Source organism: Mirounga leonina, unplaced genomic scaffold (genome assembly GCF_011800145.1).
Source record: "Mirounga leonina isolate KUSES-001 unplaced genomic scaffold, KU_Mleo_1.0 Mir_129, whole genome shotgun sequence".
Taxonomy (NCBI): domain Eukaryota; kingdom Metazoa; phylum Chordata; class Mammalia; order Carnivora; family Phocidae; genus Mirounga; species Mirounga leonina.
Window position 1 is genome coordinate 70,332,547 of NW_023270323.1, and position 22,752 is coordinate 70,355,298.

At 37.6% G+C, this 22,752-nt stretch overlaps 1 protein-coding gene across 7 annotated transcripts in view; it reads right to left on the reverse strand.

Moving 5' to 3' along the window:
- Positions 1 to 11,098: 11,098 nt before the first annotated feature.
- Positions 11,099 to 22,752, reverse strand: part of CPEB2 (cytoplasmic polyadenylation element binding protein 2) — a 70,885-nt gene continuing 59,231 nt past the window's right edge. For all 7 annotated transcript variants that reach the window (XM_035005290.1, XM_035005287.1, XM_035005285.1 and 4 more), the window contains 2 exons: positions 20,079 to 20,260; positions 11,099 to 15,092 (listed from right to left, as the gene is read on the reverse strand). In XM_035005290.1, coding sequence (XP_034861181.1) covers positions 14,865 to 15,092; positions 20,079 to 20,260 — 410 coding nt within the window. In that variant the 3' untranslated portion in view covers positions 11,099 to 14,864. The remainder of the gene's footprint in view (positions 15,093 to 20,078; positions 20,261 to 22,752) is intronic.

A 22,752-nucleotide genomic window follows, 5' to 3' on the forward strand; every position in this document is an offset into this window, starting at 1 on the left:
CATGGTGGGAAGTGGGTCCTGCCTCCCACCAAGGCTACACCCATTCCTTAAATGAATTCCTTTAAATGGAGGGATGCTGAAGGGAGTGGAAAGATTATTTTGAGGGGAAAGAGGTGTTGTGTGCTATGACAGGCAAAGAATGACACATTCACTCTAACTAAATAAACACATCTATGTACCATATGTTGTTCTGGAAAAGTTCTTGTTGATATGCAGTATACTGAATGAACACAATCAGTTCTCCAGAAGTGCTTGTTGAATAAATTCATTTGCTTCTCCCTTAAATCCTAGAAGCATTATTAGGTGTATTGAAAATACTAGGAAACTGTCCTTCAGAAGGAGTAAGTGGATTCACTGAGGCCCCTCAGTTTGTAAAACAGCGATATGAGGTCTGAAAGGCTTGAGTCAGAATCTCAAATCTGACACTTGCCAGCTTTGTAAACTTAGGAACATTATTCCACCTCTCTGTGCCTCAGTTTACACTGTGGAATGGAGCTAATATTAGCACCGACCTCACAGAGGTGCTGTGAGGATTATATTAGATGATGAGCAGAGCTGATGTTATCATTCTTAGAGCTGAGGTTCTTTCCCAGGCTTTCTGGCTCCAAGTAAATGTACTGTTCTTGGTACTTATTTGACTTGTTATAAAATTATGCCAGTACACAAAATCAAATCAACACAGTCATCTGACATTTAATAGGAGCCAATTTCTCACAACTACCTTGCACATAAAAGAGTCTGCTCATAACCAAGATCAGCAAGGAGCTGCTCTTTCTTTTCCAAAGGATCTTTGTTTGGTAGAAGCATCCTGGTATGCAGGGAAGAGCCTAGCTGGGTCAAAGAACACACCATCACTGTTTCTCCTGCATGGGCTGTTCCTTCTGCTTCTTCCAAGTCCAGTTTCCCTGAGGGTGTCATATGTCTCCCCAAATGGACCATTACTGCCTTGAGAACAATGTGCCAAATACTGAACAAAGGCTCCGTTTAGGTCCTGCCACTGGAGAGCCGAAACCTAGGGTCACATTCCATTTTGGATTTCTCCATGTTGCATCTCTGTTCACTTTGGCACATATTATCAGAGAATACAGATTACAAAGCTCCCCCCACCGCACCCCCTGACATACAACCGCAGCTCTGTTTTGAAACTTCTCTTCCTTTACCATTGCATGGTGGACCTTCCTCCTGGTTGAGGAAAACTCTTGTTAGTGGTGCCTATTTGGAAACACATCCCTTCAAAAAAACTCGAGTGTGTCTCAGTAAGCACTGCTCATATCACCCCCTGAAGTCATGGAGGGAGGCTGTTTCCATTTTATTAGTAGAAACTTATGCCCTGACTTAAAATTGGAGGAGTCATTGAAGACCATCTTGTGAGTCTCCTTTCTGATGCTTTGTAGTGCTCGACAGTGTCACTGCCAGGTGGTGACCCTGCGCTGCCTTCATTCTATCCCATAAGCTATCTACTACAATTTCAAACAAACTCATTTTGATTGAAAGCTCTTTCTATATGAATAAGGCAGATGTATCACTTCCTTATAGCAGTCTTCATATGTCACTGACTTAAGAGTATTTGTATGACAAGAGCATATCATGTTGATAAAAATTATTTATTTGGTCCTAAGGAGGAGCTAATAAACTTTTGGGGAGTATTCTTTTTCTTTTCCATTTGCCCCTCCAGATCCACTCTTAACCCTCCTCTGTGACTGAAGAGGCTAACTGACTGCGTCAGTGAGCACCCTTGGCCTCTGACTTCCTACTGGTTTCAGTGAGGTCAGGGCATATGTCATTCCAGATTCCCCCAAAAGCAGAGTCCAAGAATAGGGTTTATGTGCAAATGGTTTATTTTGGATGTGATAACAGAGAGCAGGGGTAAAGGAAGAGGGAGAGTAAAATCAGGTAGGAAGCAAAGTCAATATAAAGACCTCAGAGTTGGTTACTGTGGTGAACAACTCATGTTTAGTCCTACTAGCTCAGTGGTTGTGAGAAGAAAACAATATGCCTCAGCATTTTCCACCAGAGGGAAGCAAGGAAGAAGCAATTAACCATTGTCTCCAGTCTTCATTTCCTGAGGTTGCCCCATGGGCTATTCATTTCCTCCACATTTATGGTTTCTCATGGATAAGTGCTGAGAGGGTTGTCATAGGCATTAGAGAAGATCTGGAGCAAAAAACGAGGGAAGATCAGCATGCACATGAGTGCAGCACTGTCAGCCTGAAACAGCTCAAAACCTGCATGGAATTGTTCACCAGAGCAATGGCTGGGGTTAGAGGTGAGGACAAGAGTGTGGGAGTTGGTGTACCAAGGTCTCATATACTATACCAGAGGTCTCATATACTGTGGATGTATTCCCCTGGCTCCCTCCGTGCTTGTTTGTTTCGCTCTTTTTAAGATTATAGCTCCTATTGGGTGGTGCACAAGAGCGGGATCTGAGCTAATATCTCTGAAAGTTCCATCGAGTAGGAGGTCTGAGGTGCTAATATAAAACCTGGTTCTGGACTGGGGAATCTAATACTCTGCAAAACCACAAGACCCAGAAGAATGGACATTATAAGTGGGAAAAAAACCATAAGGAACGTCTACTCAAGATGAATCTGAAAGCAAAAATTACAAAGTATGTGATCAAAACAATTATCAAGAAGGATTGCCTACAACCTCAATGAACAGAAGAATTTATTCCTGAGAAATTCTATTAGAGCCATCTTCTAATAAGGAGTTTAATGATATAGATTAAATCTCAAAATAATAAAGGAAGACACCATATTCATAAAGAAAAAAACCCCAAGAAATTATGATATAAAAACAGGTAGGTATGAACCAAGAACAGAAAGGTTTTGAGGGGGAGATGTCTTTTCAAAATAAGCTTTTTTTTTTTTTTTTTTGAAGAACTCTAGATTTCTATGGGATGATTGCAAATATAGTTTCCCTTATCTCCCATGACCAATTTCCTTTATTATTAACATATTACATTAATATGGTACACTTACCACAATTAACGAACCAATAGTAACACACCACTAAGTAAAGTTCATACTTACTCAGATTACCTTGGTTTTTCCCTACTGTCCATTTTCTGGAATTTCCAGAATCCCATCCAGGGTACCACATTATATGCATTAGTCACGTCTCCTTGGTCTCCTCTGGTAGGCAGCACAATGAAGCTGGAGGCTGGCTCAGAGAATATTAAGAATGCAGAAAACAACAGAATGGAGATGGTGGCTCTTGGGCACTGAAATGGTACAGCTGGAAGTGGAGCTCTGAACCAGGTGGGCCCAGAGGTGGTATTACCTTCCACAAGCCAAGAACCAAGAACCATGCAAGGGAGTCTCAGTTGTTGATGCTTGTTTTCAATATTCTTAAAATAGAGCTGACTAGAATTCAGCAATATAAAAAGGGAATTATACATCATAACTAAATGGGGTTCCTTCGAGGGATGCAGAGTTGGTTCAGTGCAGAAAAATCAATCAGTAGAATCCCTCATAAAACAGTGTAAAGAAAATCACGTGATTATGTAAATTGTTGCAGAAAAGGTATTCGACAAAATTCAACAGCCATTAATGATAAAAACTCTCAGAAAAACAGGAAAAGAGAAAACTTGCCCAACTTGAAAAAAAGAGCACCTAGAATACCTAGAATTTTATTTAACCATGAAAGACTGAATAGTTTCCCTTTAAGATCAGGAGCTACAATTTCAAACAAACACATTTTGATTGAAAGCTCTTTCTACATGAATAAGGCAGATGTATCACTTCCTTATAGCGGTCTTCATATGTCACTGAATTAAGAGTATTTGTATGACAAGAGCATATCATGTTGATATGCCCCCTCTCACCACTCTTGTATGACATAATGCTAGAAGTTTTAGCCAGTGCAATAAGGCAAGAAAAGGTGTATGTATCAGAAAGAAAGAAATAAAACTGTCCCTAGTTGTGGATGATATAACTGTCTGTGTAGAAAAATCCCATATATGCTACAAAAAACTTGGAGCCAATAGTGAGTTCAACAAGGTCACAGGATACACAATAAACACACAAGGATCACTTTAATTTCTATGTACTAGCAATTGACACATCAACACCAAAATTAAAAGTATAATTCTGGGGGTGCCTGGGTGGCTCAGTTGGTTAAACCTCCAACTCTCAATTTCAGCTCAGTCATGATCTCAGTGTTGTGAGATCAAGCCCCATGTCAGTATCTGTGCTGGGTGTGGAGCCTGCTTAAGAGTCTCTCTCTCTCCTTCTCCCTCTGCCCCACTCGCCTCTCTCCCTATCTTGCAAAAAAAAAAAAAAAGTACAATTCCATTTACAATTACTCATTAAAAAGAGAAATACTTATCTGATAAAACCAATGTAGGACTTGTATCCTGAAAACTACCAGATGCTGATGAAAGAAACCAAAGAAGAGATAAATAGAGAAGCATACTTTGTTTATGGAGTAGATGACTCAACATAGTAAAATGTCTGTTCTCTCAGATTTATACATGTGTATAACAGTTCCTCTCAAAATCCCAGCAAGATGTTTTGTAGATATAGACAAAATTATTCTAAAATTTATATGGAAAGACAAAGGAACTGGAATTACAAGTAATTTTGAAAAAGGAGAATAAAGTAGGAAGAATCTATCTGGTTTCAAGACTTATCATGTAGCTATAGTAAACAAGACATGTGGTATTGGCAGATGGATAGACACACAGATCAGTGGAACAGAATAGAGAGCCCAGAAATAGACCCACACAAATACGCCCAACTGATTTTTGACGAAGTTGTAAAAGCAATTCAGTGGAGGAAGGATAGTCTACTAATAAATGGTGCTCAAGCAAATAGACATCTACAGGCAAAAAAAGAAAATAAACCTAGACCTAAGCCTCATACCTCATATAAAAATTAACTAAAAATAGACCACAGACTTAAATGTAAGATGTAAAACTATAAAACTTTTAGAATAAAAACATAGGGGAAAAAATCTCTGGGATCTAGGGCTTGACAAAGAGTTTTTAGACTAGACACCAAAAGTACCAATTGTTTACTTGTTTGGTGCATAGGTTTTACACTGATTACTTAACAGGAGATGGCATTTAGCTAAATTCCCTTGTATATAAATACATATTTCTTTAAAGATTGAGGTCAAGCAAAGACATTCATAGGACCAATAGGATTTGGTCTTTGGGGATGTGCTGTGCATGAAATTTCTCAAGTGCACCAATAATAAATGAGCTTTTCAATACATTTGTTGAATGGTTCCTACCACTGGTTAAAGCAAACATTTCATATGACTGACAATAATAATAAAAGGACTAAAGGAGATATTTTAATCCTTGAAATTCATGACTGTAGGTAATTCTCAGTGGCAGGTATCTTTGAATGGGCTGAGCATTGGTACTGGATGCTGGTTATAAGATGATGAAAATACATGTTGCCCATAGTCTAGAACAGGGATTGGCGTACTATTTTTGTGAAGGGCTAGATAGTGTGTGGCCACATGGTCTCTGTTGCAACTATTCAACTCTACTGTTGTAGGCATGACTGCAGCCGTAGACAATACATGGCTGTAATTCAGCAAAACTCTGTGAAAACAGGCAGTGGGCTGGTTTTGGTCCATGAGCTGCAGCTTGCTCATATCTGGTCTTGAGGGGTGATAAGCATTAAATGCATAAATATGTATTGGGCATATCATCATATATTGTCATAAGTACCATGAGAGAAAAGAGGAGATCACCATGCTAGAGAAAAATGAGGTACAAAAAAATTAGCTCCCGACTGGGTGGAAGGGGGCCAACAAAATAGCATACAGTACAATATATCTTCTTGACCCTAAATTGTCAGTAAAGTCCACACTAATCAAGAAATGCTTATGCTAGGGGGATTTCTTATGGAAACCAGTGGCTGAGCTCGATAGTAGAGCCCGGTTGATACGTGGTCGACTTTGAAATGGTACAAATGGAGAAAATGGCAAGGAGCTGACATTGGGGTTCCATATATGTTTACCTGTGTGTAGGAGAAAGGTCTAGAAATGTACACACCAAATGTTAGCAGCAATTACCTCTGGGGAATGATTGTTAGGTAGGCAGGCAGTAAAAGGGGACTACTTTGTTACAGATACTTCTTCCATGTTGTAATATCTTACAACAAACATGTGTTATTTCTAAAAACTAGTCTTTTCATGGCATTTTCAAAGCTGGATTTCCTAGCACTGAGGACAGTGCAAAGTCTATGATAAGGACTCTGAAGACATCTCTGGAGAGACCCCAAATCCTTTTAGTTAGCTCACAATGACATCACATCGCACAGGATGTGTGCACACACACAAAACCCCAGAGGCACAAGGATCAAAATATAAAAGGTAAAAATATAAAGTTTTTGGAAGACCATGTAGAAGAATATCAACCTGATCTTAGGGTAAGGGCACAGTTGAAAATGGTGACCACATTGGACTACATCGAAATTAAGAACATCTATTCATTGGAGAGTGAAAAGGCCAACTGTGGGAATAAGAAGATATATTCAAGACATATCACTGACAAAGGGCTCATGTCTGGAATTACGCTCTTACAAATCAGTAAGGAAAAAAAACACAATAAAAAAATAGGTGAGAAACTTAAGAGCACTTCAGAAAAGAGGAAATCCAAATGGCCAATAAACACTTACACAGTAAATGTGCTCAACCTTATCAGTAATCTGGGAAATGAAAACTACCCCAAGATCGACAATAAAATAAAGGCAGACAGAACCTAGTCTAGACTAGGATGTGGAAGATCAGAGTTTATGCAAATTGCTAGTGAGTGTATAAACTGGTGTAACCACTTTAGAAAACAGCATTATTTAGTATGTGGAAGCTTGTGTACCCTATGACTCAAGCAATTCACTCCTGCGTAATATTCTCGTGAAATTGGGGCATCCATACCCAGGGAAATATTGTGATGTTTACAGTAGCACCTTTCACAATAGCCAAAACCTGAAAATGATCTAAATGCCCATCAACAATGTTGTATATTTGTTCCATAAGATACTGCCTGACAGTGGGGGTGCCTAGTGGCTCAGTCAGTTGAGCCTCTCTGACTTGATTTTAACTCAGGTTATGTTTTCAGGGTTGTGAGATAGAGCCCCACACTGGGCTCTGTGCTGGGTGTGGAACCTGCTTAGGGTTCTCTGTCTTCCCTCTCCCTCGGACTCTCCCTGCCCTCTCTAAAAAAAGAAAAAGAAAAAGAAAAAGAAAAAAAGATACTATCTGGCAGTGAAAATGAATGGCAGCTACAGACAACACAGGTGTATTTTACGCAAAATAATGTAGCACAAAAGCAGACACATAAATACATAGCTTTGATTCCCTTAATTAAGAGTTTAAAAATCATACTGTTTTGGAATTCATGCTTAGGTGATAAAACTAAACAAATATGAAAGCTTGGAAAGGGTTTGCTTCAGAGAGGATGGGAAGGATGGTTATGCTTGAGAAGACACAGAAAGGTTTCTGGATACTGTCAATTTTCTCTTTTATTGTAGTAAAATATACATAACACAGCATGTACCATCTTAACCATTTTTAAGTGTACAATTCAGCAGCATTAAGTACATCCACCGTGCTGTGCAACCATCACCATTATCCATCTGTAGAACTTTATTGTCCCCAGCTCACCCTCTGTACTTACTAAAGAGTTCACTTCCATTTCCCTCTGTCCGCAGCCCCTGGAAATCACCATTCATTCTACTTCTGTCTCTGTGAATTTGACTACTCTGGGTACCTCATCTGATGAAATCATAAAGTCTTTGTCCTTTGCGAAGGGTTATTTCACTTAGCATGCTGCCTTCAAGGTTCATCCATGCTGTAGCACATTTAAGAATTTCCTGCCTTTTCGGGCTGAATGATATCCCACTGTATATATCCACCACATTTTGTTTACCCGTTCATCCATCAGTGGACACTTGGGCTGTTTCCACTCTTTTGCTAGTGTGAATAGTAAAGCTGCAATGAACATGAGTGTATAAATACCTGTGCGAGTCCCTGCTTTCAATAATTTTCTATTTTCTTGACAAGTTTTAAAATTATTCATAGTGCCAATTAATGCTTAATTCATTTTCTATATGTGCATTACATTTCATAAGAAGATTTTTAGAAAAATCCTATAGATCTGGAATTCAGTTACCATGGAAACTAGCTTTCTGTTTTTGCCTTTCTTCCTGTGATCCTCTCTCTCTTGTCCCTTCTATGAAGCAAGCAGTGCTTTCTTGCCCATTTAAAAATAAACCTTTTAGTGAGGTATGAAACCTACAGAAAATTGTGCAAGTAATAAACATCAATGTGACAAATTATTCACAAAATGAACAGTCTGGTTTGAGGGTATGTGTTAGGTACATGAAGGGTGTGTGTCTGGAAACAAAATAATGCACATTTCAGGAGGTCAACAAAGTGTCTATCTATCATCTATCATCTCTCTCTCTATATCTGTCTATCATCATCTATCTATCTATCATCTGTCATCTATTTAAGGAGGTCAACAAAGCTTTAAACTGAGAAACAAGTAACTACTTAGATCTAAGGAGGTAAATAACATGATATTGTAAAGTTTAAAGTGTTTGCCTCTCAGGAGTGAGTACTGGGGGTGAAAAAGTATTGGGGCAGTATGTTATTCTTTTCATGATTTATGTATTTGACTTTAGAAAATATATACGTGCTACATATTGCAATTTGAGAAATAATTTCCTATTTACAATAAATTAATCAATATCTATAATCTATCCTCCTCCACTCTAAACCTTTGTCATCATTTCAAATGTTCCTCTAGGTTCTTCTCTGTTTTGTTTAAAATACCTTGACTTTTAGTATTATCTTGATACCATGTTTTAAATCATGTCTCTACTATTTGGACTTATTTACGAATTGTGGTAAGCTTTTTGGCCACATTTTATTTCCTAGCTATAAATTAGACTGGTGTCTTTACCCACAACAGCATCTACTATCCCATGTTACAATTCTGACACCAGTTATGTGTTTTTCCCAACACACCACCAAGCAATTCTCTGACCCCTGAAGGATATCCTACAGTTCAACCCAATTCAAACACTATCTCCTTGGAGATAGCATCAGATGCCACAGATTAAGGATTCAGCCCTACAAGACTGCCCACCCTCCCATTTCAGACATCAAAATCCGGGCTGTTACCTGTGCTTCTGACTGACTGGCTACAGGTAGATTGGAGGTCCAACAACCACCTCCTTGGGTTTGGCTAATTATGGGTTTAACCTAATTACAGCCAGATGGAAGAGATTCATAGGGCAAGATATGGGGAAAGGGTGTGGAGCTGCCATGCCATCTCCGAACTGAGCTACTGTCCCCGAATTTGCACCTGGTCACCAACCTGGCAGTTCCCTGAACCCTGTCCTTTTGGGTTTTTATGGAAGTTTCACGACTTGGCGTGACTGATTAAATCACTGGCCACTGGTGATCAATTCAATCTCCAGCCCCAGGCTCCTTCCTGGAGGTGGTTGAACAGGTAGAACTCAAAGTTCTACCCTCCAATCACATGGCTGGTTCCCAACCCTTGGGTGCTTCCCAAAAGTCACCTCCTTAACCAACTCAGGTGTGACTGAAAGGGGTTTGTTATGAAAATCAAGACCTCTTTATCACTCTTACCACCCAGGAAATTCCAAGGATTTTAGGAGCTCTGTACCAGAAACAGAACAAAGACCAAATACATATATTATAAATCACAGTAAAACATGTCTTCCCGTTGCTGGGATATTTTGCTGTTATTCCTTCTTTTTGGTGGAATAGATCTTCAAGTAATTTTCTGAGAAATGGTTTGTGAGTGCTCAGTTATGCGTTGTTCTAATTTTTCACTCATACAAAAATTCCAAATGCTAACTCCTGAGAAATTCTTAAATAAAATCATTTCAGAGACATGAAATCACTTCAGCAGTCTTTCCCTTTGCCCTTGATACACATTCACCATGGTCTATTTTATGTATTACATTGAGATTGAATTAACCTGATTTTTCACCTACAGGGCTGTAAAATGGCCTGGCAACCAAGGATCCTGCATTGTTAGTGTCCAACACTGGTAGGTATTCAAAATTTATTCTTTTCTTAAATAACAAGGGGATGGGAGCACAGGAAGATAATCTTTATGTCAGCAGCTGGGGAGGGAAGACAATGAGAAACTCCTGCTAAGTCTTAAAGATAGGCCAGAATGCAGAAGAGGCTCTTCGTTTTTGTTATGGAAGATTTATTGGCCAGAAAGGAAGTAAGACTCCAAATAGAAAAATGGTAGCATATGCCAAGATGCAGGTGTGCGGAGATGCATGATTTGCTTGGAGGACATGGGTGACAGTGACAGGCTCTGAGTGCTGCTAATGTCAAGATTAGCCCATTTAAGGAGTTTCTGTGATGTCTTGTAGAATATGAAGAGATACAGGGTTTCCCCTCTCTGGGATACCTATGTCCGCAAAGGTAAAGCAAAAAAATGGACTACGATCAGTGATTTTAAAAATATTTTCTAAAAAAGAAACGGAACTCCATCCCCCACCATGCCTGCACACCAGTTTAAGAATTCTAGCTTTGTTAAAGTTAAAACAAGAGCTGTTTTAGCCATCAGTAGGATGAAGAACTTAAGCCTATACCTCTTCTTCTCCTTCTTTTTCATCAATAATGTGGCCATTGAAGAACTGATAGGCTGTGCTGAAAATAAGGAGGGAAATGACAAGTGACTTCCAACCAGAGGGTGTCTGAAAAAGCATCCTGGAAACTGTGCAGTTATAGCAAAGTGATCAACAGGGTTTCATTTTTTGAATGCAGCGTCAGTTTAAATATGGTAAACACGGATGATCTGGGATGACTGCAACACCACCCTAGAATTTCTACCGAATGTATGTGGAGGCTAAAGGGCGAGAGTGGGGAGGAGAACAGAACATCAGGAGAACTCCTGATGCCAGGAGTGCCTGGGGTCAAAATACTGAGAAATACTGGGCTACTGTCTCCAAGTTTCCCTCCCAGTCCTGACACTGAGCTACAGAGGGCCCTGGGCTGCATATATTCATGTCACAAAGCTCCCTAAATAAAAGTTTACTGGCGTTGATGAAAATCTTTGTAGATCTGAAGAATAAGATTCCACAACTATGCCAATAACTTAATAGTTTATTAGTCAGTCAACAATATTACAAATATTTAAAAATTACTTAATATAAATAGTTGGCAGCAAACTATTCCATTACAGAGTTAAATTACCAGTACAACAGACAGACTGGAGATTTAGACATCTGGAAGATAACAATAAAATAAACTAAAATATTTTAACGAAAAAATTTAAGCTGAAGGCGTTTACCTAGTGTCCATAAAAGCATGGGTTCTCTTTTTATTTAGAAAAAAATAAAAAACGGCTTTAACACCCCATTAGGAATATAAAATAAAATCAACTGAAAATATTAATTTGCATATCAAAGAACCATTTATAATTACAATCCAAACACTCCATAAACCACTTGTGCGATTCTATACAGAAACTGGGAATTAGAAACTAGTTGCTTTAATATTACAAAGATTTCAGCTCCAAAAATAATTCAACATAAAATAAACTTTAGCAATTAGTGTCATAAAATTATATATTTCCACATAAAAATACAAAATAATATTAATGACAAGAATATGAAAAATTATTCCAAGTATTTTACTACTATTAAAATAAAATAAAACCCAAAAAAACAAAATAGAAATATGCATGAAAAAAGTCTCTCCTTTTGTTAGCAAAACACTATCCAAAATAACTACAATCATTTACATCAGTACAAAGATTTCTGGATTTAAAAAATAGTTGCAATGACAAAAGGGGTATCTTTTCTGACAGTAAAAAATGACACTGTGGATAAAATCTGCAAAATATGCAATGAAAAAAATAAATTTGCATTAAAAAGGTTTACACTGTTATTTTTTTTTTATACAAACATTAGAAACAGTATTGCACATCACAACACAGAATCGAGGTTAGTCAGCCTTCCAAAATGTGTTATATTCAAGTTTTGTAGCATCTTTGAGGAGAGGCTCTGTGCAGCCAGATGCAACAGGGATAAATATCAAGTGTTTTCCATACACAAATATATAAATGCTAAATGTTTCCTTCTTAACAAAAAGTGTGGATTTTTAAAGTTTTTTTTTTTTTCCCTCCACAGTCATACTTTTGGGCAGCAATATGAACATTTAGGGAACATAAGTGAAGCTTTGAAAATACAAAAATACAATCAAAATTAATAATTTTCTACAAAAATAGTAAAATAAATATGATCTGTAAATTAAAAAAAAAAAACTCCAATACAGTGTTTAACAGTTAGAAAATAAGAATGTAGTACATAAAAGGCAAAAAAAAAAAAAAACGAGGTAGGGGTGAGGTGGGGAAGGACAAAAGATTAGACTGACAAGCTTTAACTACAACAGAAACGAAGGTAAAACAAACCATACATTTCTGCCATTTTTACCCGTGGGTGAAAAGGGGGTTCTGTTTCATTTCCCTCCATTCCCAATATTTATTTCTGTTTAAGAAGGGAAAGTGATTTTCAACATCTCCAATTATTTTCATCATATAATTTATTTTAGTGTTCATTATTTAATACATGAAAAGGCTCTTCAATTTTAAACATTAAGCAGAAATTATGAAAATAAAGTTAAAAAATCTGCGAAATTAAATATCTAAATAATTAACATTGCAAAACTACTGATTTCTTTTCTAAATTCCAAAAATTGAGGTATAGCAAAGGAGATGTCATCAGTCAAAAAAAGTGTGCCATAAAATAGCTGACTGTTGGAAAAATCTCTCACAGAGATATAAAAATAGTGCATAACAAATGTCAAATGGATCAAGGTTGGCAGGGTTAAGGTTAGAAAAGAATACTCCAAAAATCTGGAGGATCATGGTTAAGTAACAAATAGGGAACATCGACAAATAAATTAGTAAAAAGCTCTTCTGAAAACAGCATCAACTTTAAACATTAAAAACTTGAACCACAACCACAATAAAACAGCAGAGTTAGACATGAACCACATATTTTTACAGTACAAAAAAGCACACCAGACACAACCTATATTAAGATCAACACTTTGCTCACGTGAAGGATTGTCCCAAGGGGGTGCAATAAGGCAACACCCTTGTACTTTTCTCTCTTTAGAGTCAAGAACCTTAGTTCTGCATTTTTAAAAAACATCTACCATTGTTGGGTGCTTTGCTTAGATTGCAGAGTAACTTTTACATTAAAATATAGGGGCTAGTTGCATTAAAAATGCTCTAAAGAGAAAAAATATCACGAATGATATTCTAATAGTGTTCAGTACCAAGAGAAACTCATTAACTATTGCATGTTTCCATGCCACTTTCTCAAAAAAACTGCAAGCAAAGTCATTACCAAAATTCCTTCATCAAAATCTAAAAAAAAAGCAATTCTTAACCGTTAAGAACAATGTTCCATGCAACAGTGACCCCAGTTTAGACAGAAGACCCCAATATACATAGGTCAAACACATAAGCAAGTTTAAGCCAGATTTCACCATTGTCTTTAAGGTAAAATTGAATTTTATGCAACTAGCCATCTGTATATTTCCCCATCTCCATTTTGACTTTACTTAGGTTTACTAAGTTTTGCATTCTTCTATAAAGTTCATTTGTTTAGATATGGGCTTCCTGTGGGTCTTACATTTGGTGACTGGTTAGCAGTGTGCTGGCCATCTTTGGTTTATAAAGGATGTCTTAACCGTGAACTATCAAAGGGGCTAAAATCAACCTTCTTTAAAATTCTAGTATTTTTCTTTTATTCAATCTTTTATCTATACTATATCACTGCACATGAATTAGAACCGCACATCACAAAATTGCACAGGGATTACAAATATTACATCCAGTCTGCATAAAATCGAATTCCACTACCGACCAGATCACAAAATGGCTGCACTCTCTAATCTAAAACTAATTTGCATATTGTACACATGTAGGACAAATTTTTAACTTGAAGTCACAATAATGCATGCAAGTTTGCTTTTTTTAAACAAATTTTATAATTTGTTCATGCTACCTAGATTCAAGAGAGCTTTTTTGAACATCTGCAATACCTCACCTCTTGTTAATAATTCTAGTGCATGCATAAGGTGTATACAGGTAAGTAAACATGCATTTTTTTCACATTCTAAAACTATGGCAGTTTAGGCCATATTGTGCTGCCTGCATTTTATCTGCAATGCAGTGTGTCTCTAACGTTTTCAATCCCGTATTAATAGGTGGCATTTACACATAACACCTATATAGCAGCAAAGCTAATACAGCTTGTGATTAAAAATGTTTAAAAATAGCTAATAAATCAGATTATCTTGAGGTATTATTTCTTGCAAGTCAAAATGGAGAGCAAAAAAATCAACCCTAATTTTTAGTTTATGTATACACTGAAAATAGCAACAATAAAAATAAGCATTTGTAGCAGACATATTCCATCTTCACTATATTTTGCTACCTTTGGTAAATTACTGGGGCAGATCTTGAAGTTAAAAACCCACGTTTAGAAATAAGTGCACGCTTCACCCACTATATAGCAGCAGACTGTTTGCCCCTACGCAAAACATTCTCATATCTAATTTTAACTTTACATATAAAAATAACTTGGAGAAAATACAAAAAAACATTTTATTTTAACATGAAAATATCACAAAAATTAGTAAGCCTGAGATGTAGGGTTTTGGTGAAAAACAAGAGGCTTGTAGTGTTTTGGCTGCTGATAAAGATGCATGTATTGGTAGCTGGGGTGAAAGCAGAAGAATGCACTTATTTCTTCCGCATGTCACGTCTTCAGACACAGTAAGCCACATGCACCCTTTCTTTCCTTGTTACATACACAGAGGCCGGTGTGCTATTCTTAGTTCCAGCGGAAGTGGATCTGACGTGGGCGATCAGCACCTTCCTTTACCAATGGCTTATGGAACTCACGTCCTGCACGGGAGTGGATATTTGCCCAACAAAACTCACAGTAATACTGCAGGCAAGTGACATTGGCACAGAAAAAGGGAGCAAATTTTCCACCACAGCGTGCGCCCTGGCATTCATCACACATCTGGTCATCTAGCACATATGGCTTTACCTCCACCTGGAGACAGAGACAAAAAACATCTCCCATTAATTCTGCTTCAGAAATCATTTTAGTGAATTTAAAATGTTCAGGGCGTTCTCGAGAAAAGGACCAGCATTAAACATTGAGAAAGTAGGCAGTTTCCCATGGAAATAGCTTTACCATGTAGTAGGTTAAAAAACAAAAAACCAAAGCAAAAACAAAAAGCAACAACGAAGTCACTCTGTTCCGGCACTAATCATCTTTGTCTAAGATGTTTCATGTTCGTAAGTGACCATGTGGTTAAAGGAGCGTTTAATTTTATTTTGATACTTTTTCTTCAGAGGACTATAAACTGAGTGGTATTTACTGTATTTTTCAAAGGCAGAAAATACTTTAAAAATCTATACATCTAACTGATTCGTAAAACATTCTACCCTCACCTTCGGTGAAGTAACATCTTTGAAACACCTGTGTGTTAATATTTTGGGGGCAGGGTGATTGTGAGTGAAAAAGAGAAGGGCATGGAAGACAAGTGGTTTTTACACCTTTTCCCCTTCATTCCAGTAGCACCTGAGAGACACCCCAACCCCAAACCACCAATGATTATGGCAACACTTCTGTATGTACCCTGCTTGTAACTACTTGGTACACACACACCAGAACTGGATACTCTTATTAAGGGCATGTCTAGACTTCTGTGAATTTATGAGATATAAAGTCAAAGGCCCACAGAGAAGGCCTGACTCAGAAGACCTCAGAGCCCAGGCAGCTGAGTGTCAAGTCTTTTCAACCTCAGTTTCCCTGTCAAGTCAGAAGAATCCTAGAACCTAATTCACGGAGCTGCGAGGATTAGATGATGCAGGTAAAAGCACTGAAGGCAGTGCTTGGCACACGGCAGAGACTCTGTAAGCCAGTGCTGCCTAAGAATTACTACAAATGTAGGGCTACTACCTTTGTCTGACTGAACGGTGCCAGGCAGCCTAAGACCTCAGCCTTTCCTGAGGAGAGGAGGGAAATCTGAGTGTTTAAAGGGTTGGTTAGAGATAAAGTAGTGTTTGCCCAAGGTAAAAAATAACAAACCAAGAGTTTCTATTCTGAATGTATTAATACTTGCATGTGTGCAGAAAATGAGCGTATAAGGGTATTTTCTGAAGCATTTTTTGTCACAACAGCAACAATGAACAGGGAAAAACCCAAAAGTTGATGAAAAGGGTTATAAAACAAACATTTGATAGAAAGGTAATGGAATTAAGTTGTTTATATTTGCATTTCATTGATTAGGGCTGGATAAACATTTTACGTACATTCAACATTTTGCTTTTCTGAACAGTCTGTATCTTTTGCATATTTTCCTGCTGGAGGTTTTTTTCTTAAAGATTTTATTTATTTGACAGAGGGAACACAAGCAGGGGGAGTAGGAGAGGGAGAAGCAGGATTTCTGCTGACCAGGGAGCCCGATGTGGGGCTCAATCCCAGGACCCTGAGATCATGACCTGAGCCAAAGGCAGATGCTTAATGACTGAGCCACCCAGGCGCCCTGGCCTTTGGTTTTTTAAAAGATCTTTGACACTCAGTCTAAAATTTTTATGCTCTATGTTTATTTTTCAACTTTTTCCATTATGGATCCTATCTTGATTGCCAGGCTGCTATTTCTGATTATCTTCATTATAATATTATATAACTATGTATATATAACTATATATAGTATTGTTATTAAAGAAATTACCAAAGAATATCCCAAAGTGGCATGAGAATTACTGGATTTCATTTTACTAGATGATTAACAAAATGAGCACAGGGAAAGTGTCTGCTCGATACTTAGTACCCAGGATCTAGCAGAATATTTAGCACAAAGTAGAAACTGTATCTGAATAAATGTGGTACATTTACATATGCTTCTGGGTTTCTTTCTCATGATTATATATCTTGGCTTTACTGTAATTAAAGACAGAGTGTCTGTGTGGTTTACTTCATTTCCATAATACCTCATAAAATTCTTAGTGCTCAGGAGCTACTTAATGTAAAACTGTTGAATAAAATTTCAAAATGCAATGACTTCAATTATTTGTATTTCAAACTTCTAGGTATCATTTTATGAAGCTAATCTAATTACCTTCAAAATCACAGACTTTAAAGATAGAAAACTGGATTTCAGACTTACGATTTTAGATTATTCTTTTTAATAATCTCTAAAAATTAACTCTTGTATTTGTGAAAAGGAGTTGGAGTTTCATCAATTCTGTACCTATTCTTATTTTCTATTATGATGCCCTTCCTTATTTTACTTCAGAGAACCTACCTGTATACTTTGTCGCCTGGATTCATAACTAATGAAATAATTCATATTTAATTATCCAACTTGAACTGTAGCACAGCTCCCTTCAGTAAGTACCAGAAGGCACAGTGAGTAATATTACTCATGGAATAACATACCAAATTACAATGAATTACACTTTTGTGGTGACAGTGTGTCCCAGCTTTTGGGAAGATAGGGATTAAATCTCAAAGTGTTCATGAGCCAAAAGAGTAAGCTGAATGAACAATTTTAATGCTCCCCAAATCTTTGGGTTATCAGTTATAAATTTAAAATTAATCTGATATTATGGTTTAATAACTACATTCATACTAGAGACATGAAAGGTATAAAGATTAATGTTTTTTATGTGTGTGTGTGTGTGTGTGTGTGTGTGAGCAATACTAGTGACTTACAAAATACTTAAGGCTCAAATTCTTTTTCTTTTCTTTTTTTTTTTTTTTTAAAGATTTTATTTTTAAGTAATCTCTATACCCAATGTGTGGTTCAAACTCATAACCCCAAGATCAAGAGTCACATGCTCTACCAACTGAACCAGACTGACATCTCTTGTTATTTCAGATAAAGTTCAAAATATGTCTTAAGCAGCACATATCTTAAAAAATAAACTTTTCTCTTAGGAGGCATTTCAATGCCTTTTTAAGAAAACATGCATGCGTTTCTTAATTCACTTGCTCTGCATCTGAGTTGCTCTTTAGGAATCAATACTCTGCCCCAAATAATTGGTCCTTCACTATCATTTTGGAAACAAAGAAGGAGAGGTAGGTAAGACACTGCAACAATTTTTTACCCTTGCTCCTGCATGTTAAATAACTATAGTTATATACAATGTAGGTAACCTCCTCAGTTGACTGGATCACTTCTTTGCAAAAGTTAGGGTTAGACTAGATACATGGTCTAAAGCATGGCTGCACATTAGAATCACCTGGGAGCTTTATAAATTCCTGCTGCCCCTGACCAATTATAACAAAATCTCTGGAGGTCAGGGGATGGGGGAACCCAGATGTCAAGACTTTTCTCAATTCCCAGATGACTTTTTTCTGTAGTTGAGCGTGAAAACCACTGGACTAGAGGAATTCCAGTTCAACAAATTTTCCTGCACAGTGGAATTAAAGCAGAGACCTTCCACTTAGATATGTGTGTGTGTGTGTGTGTGTGTTTTGCAACATTTTAAGTAACATGCAAAAAAATCACTCTGCTTGTATGAACTGAACCTATGCTGTACTTTTTTCCCCCTAAATGGGATGGCTTGGTAATTAAACTGATGACTACTTTTAGAGTCCATGGTCTAGTCAAACCATATTCCTTAACCAGCTCCCCTGCCTCCAAAATAGTCTTTTAATATATACAGACAGGCTCAAAGAAGAAACTTCAAGAAACTGTTACACTGGGAAAATACAGACTCAAGTTATATCTACTAATTTGGATGTAAAAAAAGTTAAGTTACCTCTTATTCTTAGCATATCTCATCCGTACTGTAACGCAAACATGATTATTTTAGAATACTGCTTAGCTGTACATAGGAACTATGAACAGATTTTAGTATGAAATAGATTTGCAAATGAACAACTGAGTTGGGGTCACTCCTTTTCCCTATTTTAGATGGTAATCAGTACTAGGAATTATTCAATGGGGTGGCTTTTAGTTAACATTGATAGGACTTCCTAAAAAGTTTTTATTGTGATTACCTAAACAATGAGGTACTACTACTAAAGAGTAAATGTTTTAAAGTTTAGGATAATAATCTTGTGTGTTAGACTTATGAAAATATACACAGAACATTATTTTAAATTTAATGATAAAAGATAAAAACACGTAAATAACACTCAGTGCCAAACTCTAAATGTTTCTACATATGAGAATTCATTTAATCCTCAAAGTAGCTGTGACAGAGATACTACTATTGCTTTCCATTTGATAAGTGGGGAAAAAGAAGCAAACCGAGGGTTAACGTCCTGTGGGTTACGGAGCACATGACGGAGAGGGCGTCCTGGGCGTGCTGGCTCCAGGGCACAAGCTCTTTTCTTTTTCTTTCTTTCCTTCCTTTTTTTTTTTTTTTTTTTAAAGATTTTATTTATTTGAGAGAGAGCACGAGCAGGGGGAGGGGCAGAGGGAGAGGGAGAAGCTGGCTCCCCGCCGAGCAGGGAGCCTGATGCAGGACTCGATCCTAGGACCCCGGGATCATGACCTGAGCCGAAGGCAGACGCTTAACTGCACCCAGGGTACAAGCTCTTAAAACAAGCTCTGCCTCTATGGTTAGAAAGGTATTAAGCCCTTATTGGTGGAGTAAAAAAAAAAAACCCAAAAAACAAAAAACCCCACAACTTGACATGCTTTTACAATGACATTTATATTTTGTATATTGTATCTAAAGTTCAAAGCATGGGGACACCTGGGTGGCTCAGTCAGTTAAGCGTCTGCCTTTGGCTCAGGTCATGATCCCAAGGTCCTGGGATCGAGTCCCGCATCGGGCTCTTTGCTCAGTGGGGAACCTACCTCTCCCTCTGCCTGCCCCCCCCCGACAAATAAATAAAATCTGTATGTTCAATAATGTTATATTTCAGTGATATTTCGATATAATACTCTAAGAGTTAAAGATATATAAAAAAATAAAGTGTTTGAATTATAGTATTAATTCGGTGGGGTAGTAAGCTTTGGGTCAGCACTTTATTATAGGATGTTAAATGCTTTCCCAATATGCAACTTACGCGCTTATCAATATCCCCATGCTGAAGCTGAACAAACCGAGCACTGATGGCAGCAATATAGCTCTGCTGATTGGAGAAAGCAACTCGACCAGCACCTTTTGGGTATTTTAGCTCAGGATCTGTATCAATTCCTGCATAACAAACTCCACCATACAGCCGGTCCATGATCATAGCAAGTTCCACTTGAAGAGGAAAAGAAATTCACATCAAATGTGAGAGAACACAGTAAATCAACAGTTTTTAACTATTTTTTTAAAAAGGAAAAGTCAATAGGGTGATAGTTTTATACATCCAATCCTGTTTTCTACATCCAATCCTTTCACCTGCATACTGGACCCAATCTGCTCTCAATACAGAATTACTTGGCAATTCTCCTCTCTCCTTTTTGTATCATGTTTTTCCCTCTAAAGATCATTCCCAATCTTTAAAAAAACACAAAACAAAACTCCTAATTCTATTTTTCTCCCTCTCAGTGACTGCTTAATTTCTATGTTCTCCCTTTACAGCCAAATTGTTAATTTTTTTTTCTTCTACTACCTCATCCCTCTCTCTTCCCATTCCTTGTTCAAAACTTTCACCCTGTGACTCCATTTTTAATTGCTCATGCCACTGTCAAGTACAATGGTCAATCTACCTGGAAGCAGCACTGAACACAGTTAATCTCTACTTTCTCCATCTGGCTTTCAGGACACATTTTTCTACTAATTTTCATCCCACCTCACAATTCCTTCTTAGCCTTCCTTGCTGGTTCCTCTTCAACTCCTTAACTTTTCGATGTCAGAATACTCTTTCAGTCCATGGTTTTTTCCTCTATACTTGTGACTATGGTGACTTCATCCCATGTCATGGCTTTAAATACCATCTATCTGTTTTCAACTCCTAAATTCCTATCTCCAGCCTGGGCCTCTTCTCTGGACTCCAAACTCATCTATGCAACCATCAGGAGACGGTCAACTGGAGTTGTTGTCCTGGACAACTCATATTGATATTTAACAGACCTTCATCACTTAGTTTGAAATGGCACTCCTGATCTTCCACTATCCCATTAAATCTGCTCCAATGAGTTTCTGCTGACTCAGCTGGTAAGCAATAGAGAAGATGAAGTTGCCAAGACCCTTGGCTTCATCCTTTCTATTTTCTGTTTTGCCCCACTATACATGTAATCCTATGAACCTGATTTTCCAGACCTCTCTAAAATCTAATTTCTTCACCTCCATCAACTAACATCCTCTTCCAAACTCTATTTTTTATCTGATCATGGCAATAGCCTTAACGTTTTGCTTCTGATTTACTGTCAAAACAATAGCAAGGCCAGGGTGCCTGGATGGCTCAGTCGTTAAGCATCTGCCTTCGGCTCAGGTCATGATCCCGGGGTCCCGGGATTGAGTCCCACATCGGGCTCCCTGCTCGGCGGAAAGCCTGCTTCTCCCTCTCCTACTCCCCCTGCTTGTGTTCCTGCTCTCGCTCTCTCTCTGTCAAATAAATAAAATCTTTAAAAAAAAAACAAAACAAAAACAATAGCAAGGCCAGTCAAAATTTATTTTCAAAACAGTAGCAACAGTAATTCTTAGTTATCAGATATAAATGGCTTAACTAAAATTTCTACTTAGGAGCTCGAAATGGTACCATAAACTTGCTTTCAAAACCAAGACCACAATCTTCCTTCTCCAGTGTTCTTTATCTCAGTAGAAGGTACCATTATCTACATAGTGGCTTAAGACTGAAAGCTGAGATTCAGCCTTTGAGTTTACCCCATAAATCGTCTGTGACATGCGTTCACTTCGCTCCTCACCACTGCTACCTTCAATCCAAACTCACATTATCTTTCTCCTGTCTTCCAAGAATGGGCTCCTAAAATGGTCTACCCATATCTACTCTCAACCCAACTGCCCCCAAAACATGTCATTGGCTACACTTATGTAAAAGTTCATTAGTTTCCCCTTGCTCTGAGGATAAATACCGAATTAGCTTATCAGACTTGTATGATCTAACTCCTATTCACTTTTTCAATGCCTTTTTTTAATCTCTCCCCTCTTCTTATACCCCTAGTCAGCTACTCTGGATTTCTTTCAGTTCCTCCAATGCCCTCCACACTTCCCTCCACTAAAGATCTTTGAATATGCTCTTCCCTTTGTCTGAAACACACTCCTCACAACCCACCTGCCACCTCAACTCTATTTCTTCTACTGTGTGTCAGCTCAAATACAAGTATCTCTAAATATCAGACTATACCACATTCCCTTGATGCTCTATTTTCTACAGTCTTTCTTTGTAGCAGTTATGTTCTATAAGTATTTACATGTGTGAATGGTTCTTTTAACATATATCTCCTATACTGACTGGAAGAGGATGTTCTCAGTGGTGGAAGGCACTAACACACTTCACAGGGCACATGGAATCATAAAACATGCTTGTACAGTGGACATTTAGGTCTGTAATTATGTTCCTAGATGACATTTCTGGTAAATCTCTGGTTTCTGCTTACTCATGAACAGAAGTTTCTTACTTATCAAAGCACTATTAAAAAAAAATCCCATACTTCTTCAAATATCAGAATCAACCCACATAAAATAAACAGACCCCAAATTCTTATATTTTAGAGAATTACACTTAAGAAGTCAGAAGTACTTGGATTCTTCTTACAGAGTCTGCTTGGAGTTAACTATTAATATTG